Source organism: Castor canadensis, chromosome X (assembly GCF_047511655.1).
Source record: "Castor canadensis chromosome X, mCasCan1.hap1v2, whole genome shotgun sequence".
Taxonomy (NCBI): Eukaryota; Metazoa; Chordata; class Mammalia; order Rodentia; family Castoridae; genus Castor; species Castor canadensis.
The window spans coordinates 38,510,006-38,531,885 of NC_133405.1; the positions used below are offsets into that span (position 1 = coordinate 38,510,006).

Consider the following 21,880-nt stretch of genomic DNA (forward strand, 5'->3'; position numbering starts at 1 on the left):
AGTAACCAGGCGGGCGGATACTAACAGCCACCTGACTTCTTGTAGGGCAGGTTTTATGGCATTGTTTGTGACGTAGTACCCTGACATGCGTAACCAATTATGACGTCTCCCACTCTCTTCAATATGTAAAGCTAGACGTCCACACAGCATCCCAATTGCACCAGGTGGTGAGGGACAGCCAGCACCCTGGCCAGAGGCTCCCCCAATTCGGGCGCCTAGCGGCCCCCTGCTTCCCAACAGCCAGCTGAGTACCTACCTCTATTCCGAGAAGTTAGAAAAAGCCAAAGAGGCACAATGAGCATCTTTTTGCTCCTAGTAAGCGGCATTATGTTTGCTTTTGTGTTTGTCGTCTGTAAAAAGCTATTCCAGGTAAAAGTGTATATATATTTTCTGTGTGTGTGTAATTAGATTAAGTTAGATGAATACATGTTTTGGGGAGTAAGAAGATAGATAGAAGGACAGTAAAATAAGAATTAAGGGATGAGTTCACTTTTCTTTTTATACAAATAGCCCTAGACTTTCTCCTTCACTCCACAATTCCAATATTTTGATCAATGATTTGACAGTTGTAGTCAGTTGTAAATTGTTCCAAGTCACTAAGCTATATGGTCAACTTTTCATCCACCTGGAGAGAAAAGCACAGCTGAAAGTGCTCATTCCCCACCACTACATCCAATTTCAAGAATGTGTGCCTTTTCTCTCTTCTCTCACTTCTATTCTCCTCCATTTTCTTGTTTGCTTCTCTGTCTTCTCCTGCCATCATTGGGGGAGTTTTCTAGACATTTACAAATACTTCAGGTCTAAATGTTGGTTTCATGGTGTTATTTAAAGTTGCAAGTGAGGTGGAGGTAGCCCAAATAATGTATACACATGTAAGTAAATGCAAAAACAATTAAATAGAGTAATAAATACGTTGCAAGTGAGGTGCTTTTACATGAGGATCAAAGACAGGGTCCAAATGTGGACCTACTAGACTTCCTAAGAAATGTAAGCAAAGGATATGGTACTTTTGTATTACAAGGCTACTTTCATATATTTTTTTCCTCAGTCTATCTGGGTAAAGCATACTTCCAAATCAATGTTGTCATTCCACACATTTTTAATTTCAAGCTTTTAAGGGAAATCAATTCATTTTTGTAATCATGTTGTCATCTGGAAGTATTTAGAAATTGCTAAACTCAATGAACTACATATGTATAATTACTTTTACAGAGAAACACTGGTGAAATGGAATCAAATTCAACTTCTCTTGCATTAGTAAGAACAACTTCTCCTGCTTGGTCACCTAGGAGCAATACTGATAGTCTTTCAGTCAACAACCTCACTCGGGATATCTTAAATAATTTTCCACACTCCCTAGCAATGCAGAAATGAATACTGGTAAACCTCAGAATCGTGGAATACAAGCAGGCTGAATTGGAACATTTCCTAAGTATTAAGGGAGTAAATGGTGCATTAGTTACCCGGAAGTCCAATGAAAAGGTTGCAACACGTAAAGAGGGTAGAGACAAACTTTAAAGGTCTTTGAAGTTACTTGATTATGTATTCGTACAAAATGAATTGTTCTTTAAAAGTGGAGGCAATGACAATTCAGACACAAAACCCCAAATATTTATCAATTTGCTTATACTCACATTTTAAAGAATTGATTACACATAGTTGCTAATATATATTTTACTGGGGAAAGAATAGAAGCAAAATACAGAAAGAAAATCAGTTCAAAAGTTTGGGGTTCTTTCACAATAAACTGCAATAAAAAGATTCGAGTTGAGGTATGGTGATTATGATTTCATTCAAGTTTGAAAAACAATTTTCTCTAATGATTAGCAGTATAAAAGCTCAATTGTCTTTAGCTTTACATTAAATTAGGTGAAGTTAGATGGAACTCTTTGCTATCATGCAGAATAGTGTTTCTTGCCATTGTTGTACTCATTTGGTACCCTACAATATGCCACATAGTCCATTAAGATCTGTTTTTCACACTTGTGAAGATAGTGACACAAACCTTTACTATACTTTTTGGTCAGCTTTTGAAAAGGATTAACTCCTCATATCTCCCTTCATCCAATTAAATATTCTTTCATTTAAAAGGTGCCCAAATCTTCTCTGAATTGAAAGATTGGCCTATAGAAAAATAGAAAGCATTTATTTTATTTGGAGAAAAATACACACCTTAAATAGCACCAAAATATAGTGGTAGAATGTGTGTAACATAATGTGGATTAAAATTAAAATATTTCTAAGCTGTGGTCACTCATCCATTTCAAAATTTTTATAAAATCCAATATAACTAAGGAATTTATCTCTTGAAATTTGCTAATAGCACTTGAAAACACTCAAAATATCAAACATGAGTCCATTGTGTATGTGTGTGTGTGTGTGTGTGTGTGTGTGTGTGTGTGTGCGTGTAACTCACTGAGGTGGATCAATTATAGGCCTATTTATCAACCTTCATGCCCCCTCCCCTCAAAATAAATTACCAGTATAAATTGAAGAAATGCTTTCATTCCTCCCTCCTTTAATTATCAATCAGAAGAAGGAAGAGGAGTGGGCTGGTAGAGTGGCTCAAGTGTTAGAATACCTGCCTAGCAAGGGTGAGGCCCTGAGTTCAAACCCCAGCATTCCCCTCCCCTAAAAAAAAGGAGAAAAGAAGGAAAAGGAATTCATAATATATCAGAAAAATTATTTCTTCTATTGTGAATATTTTCACTTCTTTTGCCAAGCACAAAAAGCCAGCAGTAATACATGTGGTTATTAGATTTGTTTTAGTCACAGTTCCCTTAGATATTCTGATGAAAAGTCAACTCTCTCCTTGAAAACTGCATGTACACATATAAGAGATGTTGCATACAATTTTAGTGTCATTATTCCCTGAAGTCTAAATTGAGACCCTTAAGAATTCCTGAAACATTCCTTATAGATTTAGGTAGAGTTTATCATCCTAGGCTGTGATGTTTCAATCAATTTTAAATAATATATAATCAAGTACAAAGCTATTAATGATGGATTTCATTATCATTTGTGAGGAAACCAGGACATAATACCTTCATTCTTGACAAGTTTGACAACTTTATCTCCTATTAGTATGCAAATGTGTTTTCACTCATAAGCAGTAACTTATTCACATAAGACAAAACCACTGTCCTTGATCTATTAACCATGTATCACAATCACAAAATGCTAGATTTTAAATCATGTTATAATTAACATTTTGATCCACATTCTATGTACAATTAAATCTAGAATAATGCTAGATCTGATTAAAGTCATTTTATAATTAACATTTTGATCCACAGTCTATGTACAATTAAATCTAGAATATAACTACTTATGTTTTGTGAAACACAATAGAAATTAGATGGGTCTTAATTTTCTTCCAATTACATCGTAACAAAGATAGTACCAGAGAAAGAAATATTCAAAGCTTCTACATTTTATTTTCTGGATTTATGCCTTACTAGCCACAAGATCCTTATTTTTCTGTCTATTTTGCTCTTTATAAATAAAAAAAAACTACTAAGTTCATATAGAAAATATGAGCCAAAATAAATTCATGAAGGTTTTAAGCATGTTTGGATAAAAAATATTAAACTATAGTCCTCATATAATAGTCCATTTATGTCATATATTTATGACATTCCAAGTAAGTGAAGCCTTTGATCTGGAACATTTTCTTTTAATTATACTGACTGATTTCCTCCATCTAATGAAAAAGAAAGATTGTACGTTAAGAAAATAGAAGCAAATAATACCTTTACATTTGCATAATAGAAAATATATCTATTTTCTGTGCAATCATCTCAAAATAAAACCTTCAATGTATTAGAAAACATTGTAGTAGTATTTACAAAACATCATTGTGAAGCAGTCATGTGTGTATATTGTACAGGTAGAAATCTTATAAGAAATATAAGCACATTGCTAACATTAATGGATTCACATTTTTACATTACATTCTTGGTTAAGTGAGAAAAAAATACTCATCACCTTATTGTGAACATAGAATGTACATTTTGTACTCAATTAACATATAAATAAATAAACATTTCCCCTCTTCTAAAAAATCACATTATGCAACAATCACATATTTTTTACAAATGGATCTCATTCTGGTTTTCTGCTGCCACTGATAGTAGGTATTTCGTGATCAGTCTCTTTTTCAGGCTCTACCATGTCTTTATATCTCTCCCCACGATGTTTTTCCAGGTATGGACCCCAGTTAGAAGCTGGTCTGCAGCAGTTTATAATACGCTGAAATGTAACAAATAAAATTTTGTCTTACAATTTAAGTACAATAATCTGTGCACCAACAAATATTGAACTATACATTTATTTATTTTTTAAAGTTTTTTTACTAACAACAATTAAATAACAATCATAGAAAAGTAAAAAGTGGCATTCTAAATTTTTAGTGCACAGTCAAATTAACTGTTAATAGAGTCATATAATTTCAAAATAAAAATAACCAAGTGTGTAAATTACTTCAGAAGAAGATACATGAACCCAGTAGAATAACAGTGTCACCTTCACTGAATTCTCATGCATTTCCACCCTGTCCTTCGGGTTAAGGTGAGGTAAGGACCTAAACTCCTGTGCACTGGATGTGTTTCAACAAACAATGTCAAACATTTGATTTAGATATGCTCTTGAATGGGCTTGGGAATTTATTTAAATCCAAGGCTTCTAAGCCTACCTAGTAAGAAAGTGATAATCAACTACACTTCTTTAGGCCTCCATGGAAGAAGGATACAAGATAAGTTACCAGGCTTATTCAGTGTAAACATACTATTAGGACTTGTATTATAACCAGGTGGGACTTTAAAAGTGGAGACTGTGGATATAAAAAGCAAATGAATCATTGCTTTGTGATATATCTTCAAGGATAACCCAGTAAAAGTTTAGAGATCAGAATTATCTGCTAAGCACTGTAATAGGGCCTGAGGATACAGCAACTAGCAAGACCAGATTCTCCTCAGAAGGAGCTTATAGTCTATTACAGGAAGACGCACAAATATATAGAGGATATAAACACTATAACCTAGAAACATGATTATATGGGGTACAGAAGTAGCCAGATGAAAGAATAATTAATTTGATCCCATAACACTCATTACTGTCATATAAGTAAATTAGTCATTTTTGTACAAAGTGTTCGTGATTTTATGTAAAATATTTAAATCTTAATGTGCTTACTTGAAGGATGCTTCCTTCAGCCTGAATTATTTTTATGAGAGCCACAATTGGAATCCAAATAATGCAGAAAATAATCATACACCAGCCTAGAGCAACTGCCCAATCAGGGTATGGAATTTGAGCATACTCGGGTCTATGAAATTTTACCAGTGACCAGACCAAAATTGCCTGTGAAAGTAAAATATGAAAAGTCAAAGCTAAAGATTAGACTTTATGGTACAAATGATTAATAATTTGATTCCATTACTTAGAAGTAATTTATCAAAATCAATGAAAATGAAACTACAACTAAGGAACTAAGATAATTAGATAACAAGCCAGAAGATAACAATATGAAATGAATTAAACATCTATTTTTACTTTGAATAAATTCTTCCAAAATTAATGCCTCCCTATATTCATAAAAGATATGAATACTCATTTAGCATATATTTCAATAAAACCTTGATCATATATCATAATGAAAGTAAAATAAATCTGAAATTTGCTATTGACCTTTTAAGTTTTTAATTTTAATTAAATTTATTAATTTTCAACTGATACATAACAAAAATTGACATGTTATAGGGTACCAAATATATATATATATATTGCATATTGTATAAAACAAGTTAAAAGTTTATTTCCTAAAACATTTCAAAATCCTCTTCTAACTTTTTAAAATGTACAGCACATAATTTTTATTTATAAACACCCTACTATGCAATAACACACCAGAACTTCTTACTCCAATCTAAGTGTAACTGAGATCTGTATACACACACACACACACACACACACACACACACACCTGAACCTCTGGTAACCACCATTCTGTTTTTAACTTTTATTAGATCAATTTTTTAGATTTCTATGAGTGAGATCATGAAGTACTTGTCTTTTTGTGCCTGGCTTATTTCACTTAATGATCACCAGTTTTCTCCATGTTTTCACAAATGACAAGACTTCATTTTTAATGGCTGGATAGTATTCTGTTGTTTACATATACCATATTTTCTTTATCCAATTATGAGGTGATGGACACCTAGGTCATTTCTGTTTCTTATCTGTTGTGAATAGTGAGTGCTGCAATGAACATGGGAGTAAAGATTTCTCTTTATTATATTAACTTCATTTTCTTTGAATATATTATTGACAATACCAAAGGAAACCTTTGCACATTTTGGTAGAGATGGGAATTAGTACAGCCATTATGGAAAACAGTACGGGGGTTCCTCAAAGAATTGAAAGGAGAACTACCATATGATCCAGCAATCCCACTATTGGTATATACCCAAAGGAAATTAACTTATATAACATGTTTTTTCTATGCTACAAGCTAGCTGTTATATATATTAATTAAATGAGAATGTGAAAGAACACCATAGTGAACATGCTTCTCTCCTTGCTTAACCATTGTTTCTATTATTCTGCCCTACGCAGAGCACTCCTTCCCTCCCCCCAGACAAACCACACATGAATTTAAACATACCACTGAGGCATGTTTACTAAAGCACACTTCCCTTCCAGAATCTTACTGAGCAAAATCAAGTTCTATATAAACTCACATAATATTGTGAAATCTGAATCTTAAAAGATGAAATCACTTTAAGTTATTTTTAAATGTTTTTTTAAAGTCTGCTAGAAATGTCAAGACATTAAGGAGATGTTGAATTGCAAGTGTTTATCTCCCACTTCTATTCTTGGGTAAGAATAAAAGTCACCTTCACTCTTCAATTGGTGCTCAGTCTTGTTATTGGTTCCACAATTCTGGGAAGGAAAAAACACCCAATTTGGGGGCAAAAACTGGTAACAGGTTTTGCACCCCAGATGGGATGTGACCTGATCGTCTATGAGCCCCATTAGAGAACCATTTCTTGTAAATAAGAAAGCTACCAATCAGTAGTAAAGGAATGTCAGGGGTGATTTTTTGTTCTTTTGTATCTAGTATCTAGTGTCTACTGTAAGTAAGGCAGAGACACTTGCCTACAAATGACACAGACTGTCAGGGACACCTAATCGGTAGAGAGACTCACTTCTGGGAGTTTAAGAGATATCTCCATTGTGAGGAGTCACCAACACTTGGATTTTCCCTTCTGGGAGATTGAGAGAACTCTTTGGAACTCTTGGCAGGAACCTGGAACCTGGCAACTGGTTGCTGTGGCCCTGTGATTATTTTCCTGGAACTTTTTCCAGCATGAGAATTTAGGCTCGGAAATGTATGTCTTGTTGTCATGTTTATCTACGTAGCCAGTCTTAATCTCCATGTTTTCTTTTGTCTTAAGAGCTTTCTCTCCTGTGGTTTACTCCCTTGCACTCTGGACAGCTAATTCTCAGATTATCTACAATGGTTGCCAGAGTGAACATCAGACAGATTATCTAAAATGGCTGACAAAATGAACATCAGACAACATGTAACTTCATGATAATCCCAATCTGCTTGCTAAACGATAAACCCTCCAGGGCCACTGTCATGGCAATTGTCACAGCAATAACTGGAAAGAACCATAAAAGGAGTTTGAAAAGAGGTGGAGCCTGAATCCCTGGAAAATTCCTAGACATTCCCAGACATTTTACATTTGCCGTAATTGTATCTAATTACAAAAGAAAAAACATGACTATCCCTCCCCTTTATCCCTCCCCCTCATATCTTTCCTTTTTTTCAGGCAGTACTGATGTTTGAACTCAGGGCCTCAAGCTTGGTAGACAGGTACTCTACCACTTGAGCTACTCCACCAGCTATTTGGGGCCGGAATTTTTGAGATAGGGTCTTGCTTTTTACCCTGACTGGATCAGAATCGGGATCCTTCTGATCTCTGCCTCTTGAATAGTTAGGATTATAGGCATGAGTCACGGGGCACCCAACACACCTCCTCATTTCTTTTACTTAGTATCTATAACCTCCTACTCAGGAAGTTGATTTGTAAGTTTATCTACCACTTCTCCTATTCTTGGCCAAGGATGAAAGTCTGTTCACTGGAGAGAAAGAGAAAGAGAGAGAGAGAGAGAGAGAGAGAGAGAGAAATATTGAGGCATTAGAACTCATTATTTAGCAATATTATTCTGTAAAGTAAAACAAACCCTAAAATCACCTAGTAGTTTCTAAAATCATATTTGTTTTACTAAAAACAAGTAATTATAAGAATCTTTATAAATGGAGATGCAAGTATAATTTTGGAACAAAATGGAATCATTCCATTAATTTAATTTAATTATAGTAACTTAAGTGTATTTCACAATTGCCATAATTGTACCTAATTACAAGAGAATAAGAAACAGTAAAGTCTAATATACATGACTTTATACAAATGGTAATGTATATCAATTAATTTTTAATACTTTTGCATTTTTTAAGGTAAATCCAAGTGTCAGACCTATGTAATCAATGAAAATTAACTGGTTAAGAAGTGTATGTAGTTGAGTCTTCTAAGTTGTTAAAGGGCTTATTTATTATACAGACTTTTCAAAGAAGGAAAATTATATTGAGTGGCACTTTCAAGAACATTTAGCAAGAATATGGTGCATACAAATATTTTGATTCATCACAGCCAGTCAAGAACTAGTTACTACTTGAATGTAATGTCATTATATTAAAAATAAAACCTAATATCTTATAAATGCAGGCAAATATGATACTTCACATGTGAAATAAATCCTGGGTCAAGTTACTTAGTAGTCTTTTCCAGGCAAACCTTTGGAACATGAAACCCATGAGTACCAAAACATCTCCGAAGCTTTGGCACTGCCCTACCCCCTCATTAACTCTAGACTATAGTAATTCTCCATCTCATGAAGTTTTTACTTTGGTACTCAGTCTTTTATATTCCTAGACTGTTATTTGAAGATTTCATGTCTATGTATCATATCTCTTCAACAAGTTTGCTCTCCCTCAGATCCTAAATAGTACCCATTGTGGAATTTACTAACATAAACCTTTGCCTCTGTTGACACAGATGACTTTCTTTTAGTAATTTCAGATACTAAATACCTGCTCCACAAAGATATAGATTAAATCTGACTGCTGTTTTTTAGCAACCCGAATAGCTAAACTGAATTCCTTAAAAATCTGGCCCTTATCTACCTTTCTATTTCTGTACCTGGCAAAGAAGTTAAGAACATTTCTGATGGCTCAGCATATCTTTTAGATAATGAGCAAATTTATGCTTTGTTTTTATTTATCCTATGGATATGTTTTATTGTATTGATAATTTAAATTACTGATAACTTTTACATCTAGGTGGCGCTTTATTTTCTCAAATGGTAAAGGTTTAAAATCATGGCCTCAAAATAATCTGCTTTTGTTTAGTTTGGAGGTACCAGCCATAAATACTACAAAACCTGAAAATAATTTATTACAATATTACTTTTTCTTAATTCTCTTCAATATGAATTATTCTTTAAGTTTCTTAGAAACACTTAAATGTTTGCATTATTGATATCAAACTCACAGCATACAATTACTTACAGTCAATAGGACAGGTGTAATGACAAACCAGCAAGCTCTCCACCAGAGCCAGAATATCCACTTCTTTGCTCCAATCATCATTTCTATGTCTTCAATGAATCTGTTCCCTCCTAAAGAAGACAATGTCAAATAATCCATTGAACTCTTGTTCATACTTTTCTTAAGTAATCATTGTCACTTAAATGGTCTTTCTATATCTAAATATTTTCCTGAACCACAAGAATGAAGCACACACTTGCAATTATATTTCCTTTATGTTTTTATAGGTATTTCTCTTTTTCCTTTTTCTTTTTATTCTTTTTTTATTGTGTTGGGTGGGGTACATTATGGCATTTACAATTTTTCTTACAATATTGCTATTATAATAGAATAATTATTAATAATATAATTATGTAAACATAACAAAAATGAGTCAAACTTAACTATTTTATGAAACTCATAAATAATTCTATAGTCACTATTTACCATAAATCCAGATGATTCCTACTATTTCCAGTATAGCTGCAATCAAAATGCCCCATCCAGCACAGAAGTGGTCAATCAGCTGAATCCAGTAAATTCCAGCCTACCAAAAAATATCAATTACTTCTTAGTACATTTTAATTATTTCTAGGCTTAGTGAAATGTTCAAATAGAATCCATTAATTAGAACTTAATGCTAACATATGAGGAGTCTTTCAAATATACATATAAATGTGGGTATATTTATTTCAAAAGCCTTTCATTCTACACTGAGTCATTGGGGAAAAAGCATGTGGAATAGTTGATTATCAAAATACCATGCAGTATCTCTATGTTCTGTAGTAGCTGCTGAAAATGAATAATGTATGTTTAAAGTTTGTAATCTTTATGTAACTGGGGAAATTGTCATCATTGGGCCTCTTCCTCTGCAAAATATACTTACTAACAGTTACAAGGACACAAATAGGCTAAAACTTGAAAACCCTTGATATGCTTGTCACTACCTCCTAAGTCTCAGTACTTTTTATTTAGATTCTAAAGTATGCACCAAGTAATATTTTGTGTAGGAAAAGAAAAAAAATGTAGTATACCTGAGTCACACAGACGAGACCAAGGAGAAACAAAACCAAGCAGCAACCCAAAGTTATAGGAGCCCTCATTTTCTTCATTGCATTGGGAAATAAGTCTTGAATCGTTGTTGTAATTGTTTCTTCAAAGGAAAAAATAACACTCTATATGTCAACCCCATAAGACTAATCACAGAATTAGCAGAATTCAACTTCTATTAACAGAATTCAGCTTCTATTAATACAATTTATGAGCATATGTTGAGCATATGCTCTGGGCCCTGCTCCTAATCCATAGGGTCTCTTCTCTTGGCAGTCACCACTTGCTGATTTTGATGAAAATCAAATGCAAATTCTCTTTGTTTTAAGTCTATTTTATAACTTTTCTCATTGATATCAACTATAAGGCAATAGATCTCTGGGGGCTAAACTACATTTGGAAAAGTGTTATAAGGAAGAGAGGAAAATAGGACACAAATAAGGTGAATATTTGTATAAGTGACTAAGGCATGGAGACAGAAAATATTTTAGGTTTAAGAAATAAATGCATAAATTAAAGAAGGAACTCACCAAAAGCATAAGGATGTATGGGTGAAAGGATTAAGAAATATGTTTAAGATGTTTGAGGTCTTTGAAAGTTGTGATTAGAGGAATCTGGACTTTCTGCTGTAAACAGAATAAACTACAAGAATGCTTTATGTAAGAGAATTCTGTGACAAAAATTGTTTCAGAATTTGTAGTTGTATGCCTTAGGGAAAATCCTCATGTGTACATAGAGCCATGCAGAAGTAGTTATTGCAGCAGTGTAATTTTTAAAAAGGTATTCATATGCCCATCAATAGGGCAATATATTGGGAATTAAATAGATCAATATATCTATGTCTCAATATGGATTCATAATACATATAAAAATGTCAAAATAATGTGTATGCTAAGAAACTTCACACTTGTTTGAAATATTTAAAAGTTATGTTACATATGGATCTGTACAAACATAGAGTGAATAACACACAATCCATGATGACAATTGCCTTTATGAAGAAAAAGTTAATTGTATTCATGAAAGAAACAGGAGACTTCAATTTCACTGTTTATTTTTTAAATATATGTGAAGCAAATATGATAAAATATTAATATTTGTATCTTTTGAGTGTCAGGTATTTGATTATCTTGCATTTTTCTGTATTTAAATTTTAAGTTAAAAATTACTTCAGAAAAATTATTCCATGAGTAACAGCTAGAAGAGGTAATAGCAGTAAGAAAAGGATGTTTTCAAGTAAAGGAAAATATGAGATATGATAACACTGGACGTATTACTTACCAATAGAAGCAAACTGAGAATCAAGACCTAAAGTTAAAAGCATGAAGAAAAATAATATGGACCAAAATGGACCACCTGGGAGTTGGGCTAGAGCTTCTGGATAGGCAATGAATGCCAAATCAAAACCTAAGAAAAATGTGTGGAATTTTATATTAGTTGCCAAGGAAATTCACATATTTGGACATTTACAAAGATGCTACAAAAATCTCATCTTGATTGGCAATGCAATCCATGACATACAATCTTTACCAACTACACAAATTTCACTTTTTAAAATATTTGACTTGGTTGTTTTATGATATGCTAATATGACATGAATTAAACTAATGATACATATTTTATACATGGAACATTACTCACATAAGAAATTTAAATATTTTATTGGTTTTGTTTAACTGATTTCATTTTTTTTTTGGAGACAGGTTCTCCCTACACAGCCCAGGATGTCCTTAAACTCACAATCCTCCCGCTTCAGCCTCTCAAGTGCTGCTATTACAGGCATGTGTTATTATGCCTGTGTCCTGATTATATATTTTTTAAGATGATGAAGAAGGATAACAACTGTCGTTAATGTGAGAAACCTAAATTAGGTCACCTTATCTTAGCCAAGAAATTCTAACCCTATTGCAGTACCAAGAAAGATGAATGTATGGAACTGACTTTTAAATCTTCAACCTTCTTTCCAAATATTTATCCAGAATCACTGTGAGTAATGTTATTTTAATCAGTTTATGGGTATCTGCCAAATTGTATATATTAAAACTATAAACTGAATCTTGGTTCCTATGTTACCTTTGTAGGTGCTTTCTATTTGTTCTAGCCTTATTATATGATCCTCAGCTTTAAGTATTTTAAATCTCTCTAACTTACCAGAGGAAATTACCTTCTATTCTAGTCTCTATCACTTTCTAAATATTTTACCTTATGCTAGACACAAATACCATTTCTGAGCATCCTTCCACTGTGAAAAGCTAGACTCTAAATGATCTCCAAGGTCCCTCTTAATACAGACATTCTGTTATCACTCACCAGTATTTCTATCAAATGATACTAAATATAATAAAATTTTAGAAAGGACCTCCTAGTTAAAGAATCCTAGGATTCATATTCTAATAATTTTAGCCAGAAAATGGAACATCTTGAGCTAACATCTTTACAGTTAGAAAGTTCATTAATCAGCTGTACACTCAAGATTATTTGAGCCTCTATATTATATGATGCGTGTAAAAATTCAGAACCAATACTGTGATTGTACTTAGGGGAATGTATATACAATGTCTATCTCTCATAAGGCATAGAAAATGCTTAGAATAATACTTGAAACTTATAACTGTGTATTAAGGGTTCATATAAAGGACTACATAACATTCAGAAAAAATGGACCTTAAGCAGTGGTTCTCTAATATACTCTTATTGATCCAGACCATCTTAAAATTATTATATAATTTAAAAAACTAACTGTATAAAATAAGAAAATGCATACCCTAAATCATGAGTGTAAATTGCTATAAACTATATTAGAGTTTCATAAGTGAGCTACATTGAATTAAAGTTGATAAATATATAACATTATATACCTGATTTTACAACTTGAGAGACTTCTTTTCCAGATATATGAGCCATGTGTCCCAAAATAGAAAAAATAGAAAATCCTGCAAACACACTAGTGAGGCAGTTTGTCAAACAAACTACAATGGCATCAGAGTAGCAGTTGTTATTGAACTTATTGTAAGATGACAGAGCAACTAAGCCACCCCAAGCCACAGAAAGAGAATAAAATATCTGAGTGGCAGCATCTTTCCAAACCTGTAAGAGAAAATTAATGTTTTAAACATATACTCTTAATTTTTCATTTGCATAAGATATTTTCACATATACATGTGAGTCTATACTATAAAATGAAAAAAATCATCCTAAGTGCCTACGAATCAGCTTAAGAAATAAAATGTTATGAGTCTTTTTAATTAAAGCCTCTTTGTGCCCCTTCCTGATCTTATCACCCTTCCACTTTCCAGTGGTAACTACGGGGTCTTGACTGTTGTTTATTATTCTTTATATTTAATTTTACACTATGGCTTTGAATTCACCAAAAAGTTATTTTGATGCATGTAAATATTTACAACTTGCTTTTCTCAATCAGTATTGTTCTCTTTACCCATTATGGAGTTGAGGCATATAAAATTTCAATTTTATAAATCAACAATTAAGGAATATGAGCAAATACATGTGGGTTAATTAAATATATGCAGTTTTAGTCATTTTTTTCACTTTTCTATTGCCCCACTATATAATAATACAATTTATCTTTTCTCCTGTTGATGGATGTCAGGTTGTTCAATATTTTGTTATCATGTAACTGGATAATATTCTTATACCTGCCTTTTATAATATATTAAAGAAGTGTTATGTCAAAGAATATATGCATCCTCTTTTTAAAAGTATTTTCCCTTTTATTGCTATGCTGAGTGAGCGTACATTGTGGCATTTACAAAGGTTCTTACAATATATCAACTATATCATACTTACATCTCTTTTTTTTTAACTAAATCATACCAAATCATTCTCCAAAGTAATTGTACCACTTTGCATTCCCACCACCTTGTTATGGGAGTTCCAATTCCTCTACATCCTTACCAACACTTGGTCAGCATTTTTATATTTGATTCAATGTATTAGCTGTGAAATAAAAGTTTTGATTGCTCTCATTACTTACAAGAGTTAGTGTGTCTTTATGTATTTATTTTCTATTGAATTTTTTTGTTTGGATTATTTGTCTTATTTAATTTCTAGGAATTATTTTGGCAGTGTTGGGGTTTGAACTCAGGGCTTTGCACTTGCTAGGCAGTCATTCTAGTACTTGAGCTACTCTGCCAGACCTTTTTGCATTGGTTATTATGGCATAAGGCCTCACATTTTGCCCCGCTAGCTTGGACCATGATCCTCCTATTTTACACCTCTCTCACCATAGCTGAGATGACAGGTACATATCACTGTACCAAGCTTGATTTCTAGGAATTCTTTATGTTATTGGATTCTAATCCTTAATCTATTATATATGTTGAGTTTTTCTCCCAATTTGTGGCTCTTTTCATCCCTTCACATTGTGTCCTTTGAAAAACTAAAGTTTTTGTTGTTGATTTAATATAACTGAATGTATCCATTTTTGCTTATATGTGTGGTCTTTGATCTCTGCTACTTAAAAACAATACTTAGCCCAAGGTTATAAACATACTATTCTGTAGTTTCTAAAAGGAAAGATTTTACCTATATATTGTTAAAATTTAAATTCACCTGAAATTGATATTGTACATAGTAATACATGGAATTCCCAATTCATATTATCAACTATTCATGTTATCAACTGTTCAATTCATGTAATTAACATCAATTACATACCAATGATATCAGTTAGATAATCTACCCTTTCCCCACTTCTACATTGCCACTTCTTCCACATACCAAATTTCATTTCTTCTTGAATTTTTCTGAGGTTACTATTCTGTTCCACAGTTCTATATGTCTATACTTATGCTAATACTACACTTTATTACATTAATTCTTAGCAAGGCTAGTACTAGGCATCTACCCACACACTCTCTTCATTTAGTCCTATCCATTTATTCTTCCCCTTTTTACAATTTGTCCTTCCTATAGCTTTGTTAAAGGCTAGTAATTAGTCTTGAAACTAATTTAATTTAATCCATTTTAAGAGTGAAATTCTTTGAATATAACATTACCTCAAAGGAAAAAAATCTAATTGAGCTGATTTCAACTAACAGGACTGGCAAACATGGGGAAAGGTGTTTTTAGTCTATTAAAAATTGAGTTAGTAGGTATAAGGCAGGCAATATAACATGAAGGCTAACAATTCTGGCTCTAAAGTCAAAAAGAGTCTCTCATTCCCTTTGACTTCAATTGATCCAACTTCTTTAAGCCTGTTTCTTCATCTATAAGATGGGCATTAATAATAGTAATAATAATAACAATGGTGTCTAAGGAATGATGTGACAAAAAATGAGAAAGCACATACAAAGCAATTAACAGGATGCTCAGTAGTAGATATTATTATAACTATGGGAAATTATCATACATTGCTATTTAGTTACTTATAGAATTTTAAAGTAATTTCTCCATTGGAAATTACTTAAATAGAAACAAAGTTGTTAGGGAATAAAATATTACTAGGTCTCTAGAATACAGTTTGATGCTAGATTGTAGGGCATCAATATGAAGAAAAATAGATGTTGGATATATGATAGATGAACACATACATACACAGAGCAAGGTTATTTTATTTATGTATAACAAAATCATGTTAGAAATGCAATGCTCTCTTGTTTTTAAGCTGCTGTCCACATTAAGAGATTAATAGCATGCTTATATTGGCCTCTGAGCCTCCTTCCTTACTATATTATGCATGTGAATGTGACTCAGCAGGAACTGGGCGTGGATGTGGCAGTTCTGGGTAGTGTAGGAATGCTACTGCATTCCATGAAGGGTACTTAGGATGCAAACAAAGTGAACTAAATTCCAAACATGGTTCTAATCTCCATATCTATCAATCTCATACCTATATATACTATTAGGAATTAAGGAATATTAATTCAAGTTGCACTAATTGACTGTATACATATATCTTTCTGGGTCTCAGATTCATTGCTATAAAATGAGGTAGTTAATAAAATACTTTCTAAAGACCTCACTAGCTATAGATTTGTAAGGTTCTCTACTTTTCTGAGGATCTCAATGGAGTTCAGACATTAAAGAAAAGGGAAATATATATATAGATATTTATATATATAAATATTTATATGTATATATATTTATATATATAAATATTTATATATTTTATATCTATATATATATTTAAGACCCTGTGTTTAGAATATGGATTGCAAGAAATAAAAAAAATCTAAGAAAAATAATTGTTATGGCCAGCAAATCCAAAAGAGATGAAATGGGTCATGTTGTCTTGGGCAGTGGAGGGGTGTAAAGATTAAATTGTGTGTTTCAAGGAAGTTTTAAGTAGAGACACTGAAATATAGATCAAATATAAAAGTCAAATAAATATTTCAGTGTAGTTTCAAGGAACTTATAAAGCCCAAGTGTCTGACACTTGTAAAGGTTACTTAAAGAATATCAAACTGTGCTCTAAGTTATTAAGTTTAAAGAAAATAGTGGTCTATACATTGTACACACTTATGTAAATGCCACAATGTACCCTACCCAGCACAACAATAAAGGAAAACAAACAAACAAAAATAGCGAGTCTACGTCTTAGGGAAAATGTTGGAAGTAGCTGGACATCATGGTTCATGCTTATAATCCCAACTACTTGGAAAACATAAATGGGGAAGATCATGGTTTGAGGCTAGCCTGGGAAAAATTTAGTAAGACCTCATCTCAACAAATAAGCTGGGTATAGTTTTATACATCCATGGTCCCAGCTATGCAAGAGGCATAAGTAGAAGGCCTGTGAATACAAAGCCAGTCCCAAGAAAAAAATACGTGACCATATATAAAAAATAACTAAAAAGCAAAAAGGCATGAAGGTGCAGTTCAAGTGGCAGAGGGCTTGCCTAGCAAGCACGAGTCATGCAATTGAAACTCTAGTAGCTCCAATAAAAAAAAAAGCTGCAAATGTAAAAATATAATATAACATTAATAGTTGAGATAATTGTATTAGGTCATATTTATATGAATTTACCATTTCCACAGTGCATTAACTTATTTTATTTTGTTTAATAACCTAATAGAGAGAAGATGATGTATCCCAACTTCCATTTTATTTGTTTCTTATTCAGCATCAAAAATGGTCTTTTCGTTGGGAAGAGATTAACAAACAAGTTTAAAAAGAGTGAGGCCCAAGATAAATGAAGAAATGCATTAAGATGGTCTGTGGACATATCGAGTACTTTAATCTCCAAGACTAAAATAATATAATGTCATAGTTCTGAAATAATTTAGAGCCATTGTTTTTAATTATTGAGTACCAATTGTTGGGCACAGTAAAAGGAACCAAAACTAGGAATTGACCTTTCAATTTTGAAAACAATAAATGACAGATTTCCATGATTAAAAGCTGATAAATTTGACATTGCTTAACAGAAAAATTCTGCAGAAAATAAATATCCAATTATAAGTATTTAGAAGATGCCAATGACTGGAAATTAATATTAGCTCTATGAAGACCATAGCAAACTAAAACTAATATCTGTTTTGGCGAGCACTGCTAGTATAGCAGATAATATTAACATAAGTGTTTCAGTATTTTACCATAAAATTGTGAGTTTTTAGCTGACCAGAAGCTTAATATATACAAGAATGTGATGTTGACTACTAAAAAAGTGAAAACAGTCATAGGTTGTATTAATAGAAGCATAGTATCTAGAATACACTTATTGTTAATGTTCTCTGCTGTTAAATTATTTTTAAAAATATGTACCCATGCCAGAGCCATTACCTAAATATAGACTAAATATAAAAGAGGGTTATTCCGTTTATATTCATGGCACATGTTTAGGTTTCTGGAACCAAAGTTTTATTTATGGAATGCTTAATCCATGTCAAATTTCAGTTTTAACTTTATATTCCATTGGTCAAAATTTGATCTTGCTTTTGACATATTAACATTTGATGACAATTAAAATATATAGTAGAATATTCAACTTTCAATGGCAATCTTTAAAGCTACCATAAGTTTATCCAATAAATCACATAGCCCTAGTCATCAATTTGTAGGTATTGATGCATGAAATATCCTTTTGAAAATTAATAATCCCCTAGTCCTGTTGATCAAATAGGATCAGTTACATGAATAAAATGACTTTTAAAATTCTATTGCTAAAATAGACATGAATGTAAAAGTGAGGACTCTTTGGAGAGGGCCAGTAGGAAAGAAGGAGGAAAAAGGAGGGTGGTGAAGAGGAATGAGTATGATTAAAGTATATTATGTGCATATGTGAAAATAGAATAATAAAACACATTAAAATTATATTTTAAAAAGGGGGAGAGGGATAAGGGAGAGTAATGGGGGTGGTGAATGTGATTCGAGTACATTATATGCATGGAAATATCACAATAAACACCTTTGTACAATTAATTAAAAATTCTATTGCCAAAAATTATCTTATCTCCAATAGTGAGTATTAGTGTCATGTTACATAACTAAATCAGATATTGTAGTGGTTAGAAACTCTAATAAATTTAAGTGCATATTCTTTTGTAAGTTTCTGTACTATGACACTTAAATGGAACCAAAAAGCTTTGTATTTGATATTAAGGTTTACTTCCTTAGTTAATTTTAAATCAAAATTAAATCTTACCTCAGCTTCCCTAAGTTTTGTAAAGTTCGACTGTGCGCCAATATAGTATGAGATGCCCTTTGATGCACCCTCCAGTGTTGCACCTCGAATTAACAGAATGAGTAGAACCACATAGGGAAAAAGAGCTGTAAAATATACAACCTACCAAATAAAACAACCAGAAGTTAATGATATTTTAAAATCATGGTATATAATTGTATACAAGAACTATTACTAGCCAGCTGAGATTATTAAATTAAGTACTGGAGGTTTTAGAAGGTTATTAATAAGTCTGATGATACCAATACCAAAGTTAACATAATTTCCCATTTCTGTTCTCACCACTCTAAAATGATCCATTTTCAAAAACATTGACATAAGAAGCAATACTTCTCAAGTTCAGGTTGTAAAATTGGTATAATATTGGTATAAATAACTTGGGATCTATATGAAATGCTTTCCTAAATATGTTCTCATAAGTGTATGAGGGTTTGAATGCCTCCTTTCATTCAACTTTTTTGCATTGAGGTAAAAAGAGAAATGATTATAAATTCTGCAATGGTTGGTGTATATTCGATTCCCAAAGAACTACTAGTACATGTCCAAATCCCATGAAAGCTTTATTAAAATGAATGGAAGTATGCTGCATAGATACATATGGAGACAGCATAATGAAACCCACAAAACACTGTTTAGAAGAGGGGGAAAGAAAGACAGGAGGAAATGGAAATATAATAGAGAAGATAAACTTGTTCAAGGTATACTGTACACATATGTGGAATTATCACAATGAAATCCCCTCATATTCTAATGTATGGTGATACAAAAATAAACCAAAAGACCAAAAATTGTATGTTCTCCCTCATATGTGGACATTAGATCAAGGGCAAACAACAAGGGGATTGGACTTTGAGCACATGATAAAAGCAAGAGCACACAAGGGAGGGGTGAGGATAGGTAAGACACCTAAAAAATTACCAAGCATTTGTTGCCCTTAACACAGAGAAACTAAAGCAGATACCTTAAAAGCAACTGAGGCCAATAGGAAAAGGGGACCAGGAACTACAGAAAAGGTTAGATCAAAAAGAATTAACCTAGAAGGTAATACACACACACAGGAAGTTAATGCGAGTCAACTCCCTGTATAGCTATCCTTATCTCAACCAGCAAAAACCCTGTTCCTTCCTATTATAGCTTATACTCTCTCTACAACAAAATTAGAAATAAGGGCAAAATAGTTTCTGTTGGGTATTGAGGGGGTGGGGGGAGAGGGAGGGGGTGGAGTGGATGGTAAGGGAGGGGGTGGGGGCAGGGGGGAGAAATGACCCAAGCCTTGTATGCACATATGAATAATAAAATAATAATAAAAAAATACATATGGAACACTTGTTACTTCAAGTTTCCATTAAGAGAATTTGACGGCACATGTACAATGTGCTGTTTCTGTCTTAGATAGCACATAATTCCAGACTGCTTTTCAGGCTGGCTTTTCAATAAAACAAAGGATTTCTTTGATCCATAGATGTCTTATGTTTTACAATGTACCCAAGGAGATTATCCAAAAAAGTCATCCAGAGATCAATAAAAATTAATTGGCTGGGTAAATATCCTTTTATGGACTCTTCCAATATTAACATCAGAAAGGAATCCAGAGTTTCAAAAAATGTGCATTGGAACATGTTGGAAAATTTCTACTGTGTTTGCGATGTTCACAGTGTTTTTACAATGTAACAGCAAGTCTCATTACATCTTAGCATTAATTGAATATGCTGGATATTGAACTAGTAACAAAAAGAGGGTAGCTACAGTTATTCCTGTCTCCACCTTTCAGGAATTTTCACTCCAGTAGTTAGAACACATAAACATTCACTTTTCTAAGTACTGTGTAACTGCTCAGAGAGAACATTTTATGTTGTTCTTTAAAATTACCATTATGCTTTCTGAAAGTTTAAAAAATAAAACAATGACAAGGGAAAGTATGACAGAATATTTTTGTAGAAGAGGGCCCATCACTGAGAGAGACTATTCTGAGTCAGTTCTGGAAAGCTCTAATTTAAAAGGCTGCAAGCTATGTTTCTCTCTTTCTCTCTCTCTCTCTCTCTCTTTCTAACATGGAACTAGACTTTCCAAACCAAACATTACATTACAATACTATATATTTGAATTCAAGATGTTTATCTATATAGTGGTGGGAGATAAAAATTTTAAATATACTCTCAGGCCTCAATTTTAAATAATTGTACAATTTTTATATGAGTGTTTGCTTCATTTTTAACAAGAGCAGTGATCTTATGTATTTATTTAAAACTAGAATGCTTTCTTAAAAGGTTTTCACATATTTGAACATACCCATTATAGAAAAACATACACTGATGTTTGATTGAACTACAATGAATTTGGAAAGCAATTAGACCACTAGCTAATGTGTCTTCCAAATTACCTTGCCAGAAGACTTGATTCCTTTAAATAGTGCTGCTCCAACTATAAGCCAAGCCAGAAGAAGACAAAGTGCTAAATACCACACAATTTCTCCAGTCTCATCTATTCCACTTGACCGTTGAAGTGCCACTTTACTGAAACACATAAATCC

General features: G+C 32.6%; 2 protein-coding genes across 3 annotated transcripts in view; one reads left to right on the forward strand and one right to left on the reverse strand.

The window, feature by feature from the left end:
* The first annotated feature begins 327 nt into the window (after positions 1 to 327).
* Positions 328 to 1,518, forward strand: Ct83 (cancer/testis antigen 83). Its single transcript, XM_020152280.1, is given in 2 exon segments — positions 328 to 369; positions 1,213 to 1,518. Coding segments are annotated over 2 exon segments (348 nt in total).
* A 79-nt stretch (positions 1,519 to 1,597) lies between these two features.
* Positions 1,598 to 21,880, reverse strand: part of Slc6a14 (solute carrier family 6 member 14) — a 29,093-nt gene continuing 8,810 nt past the window's right edge. For both annotated transcript variants that reach the window (XM_020152279.2, XM_074062482.1), the window contains exons 6-14: positions 21,731 to 21,863; positions 19,312 to 19,452; positions 13,564 to 13,792; positions 11,987 to 12,112; positions 10,690 to 10,808; positions 10,103 to 10,202; positions 9,638 to 9,747; positions 5,194 to 5,361; positions 1,598 to 4,251 (exon numbers count right to left, since the gene is read on the reverse strand). In XM_020152279.2, the coding sequence (XP_020007868.1) occupies positions 4,105 to 4,251; positions 5,194 to 5,361; positions 9,638 to 9,747; positions 10,103 to 10,202; positions 10,690 to 10,808; positions 11,987 to 12,112; positions 13,564 to 13,792; positions 19,312 to 19,452; positions 21,731 to 21,863 (1,273 nt within the window). In that variant the 3' untranslated portion in view covers positions 1,598 to 4,104. The remainder of the gene's footprint in view (positions 4,252 to 5,193; positions 5,362 to 9,637; positions 9,748 to 10,102; positions 10,203 to 10,689; positions 10,809 to 11,986; positions 12,113 to 13,563; positions 13,793 to 19,311; positions 19,453 to 21,730; positions 21,864 to 21,880) is intronic.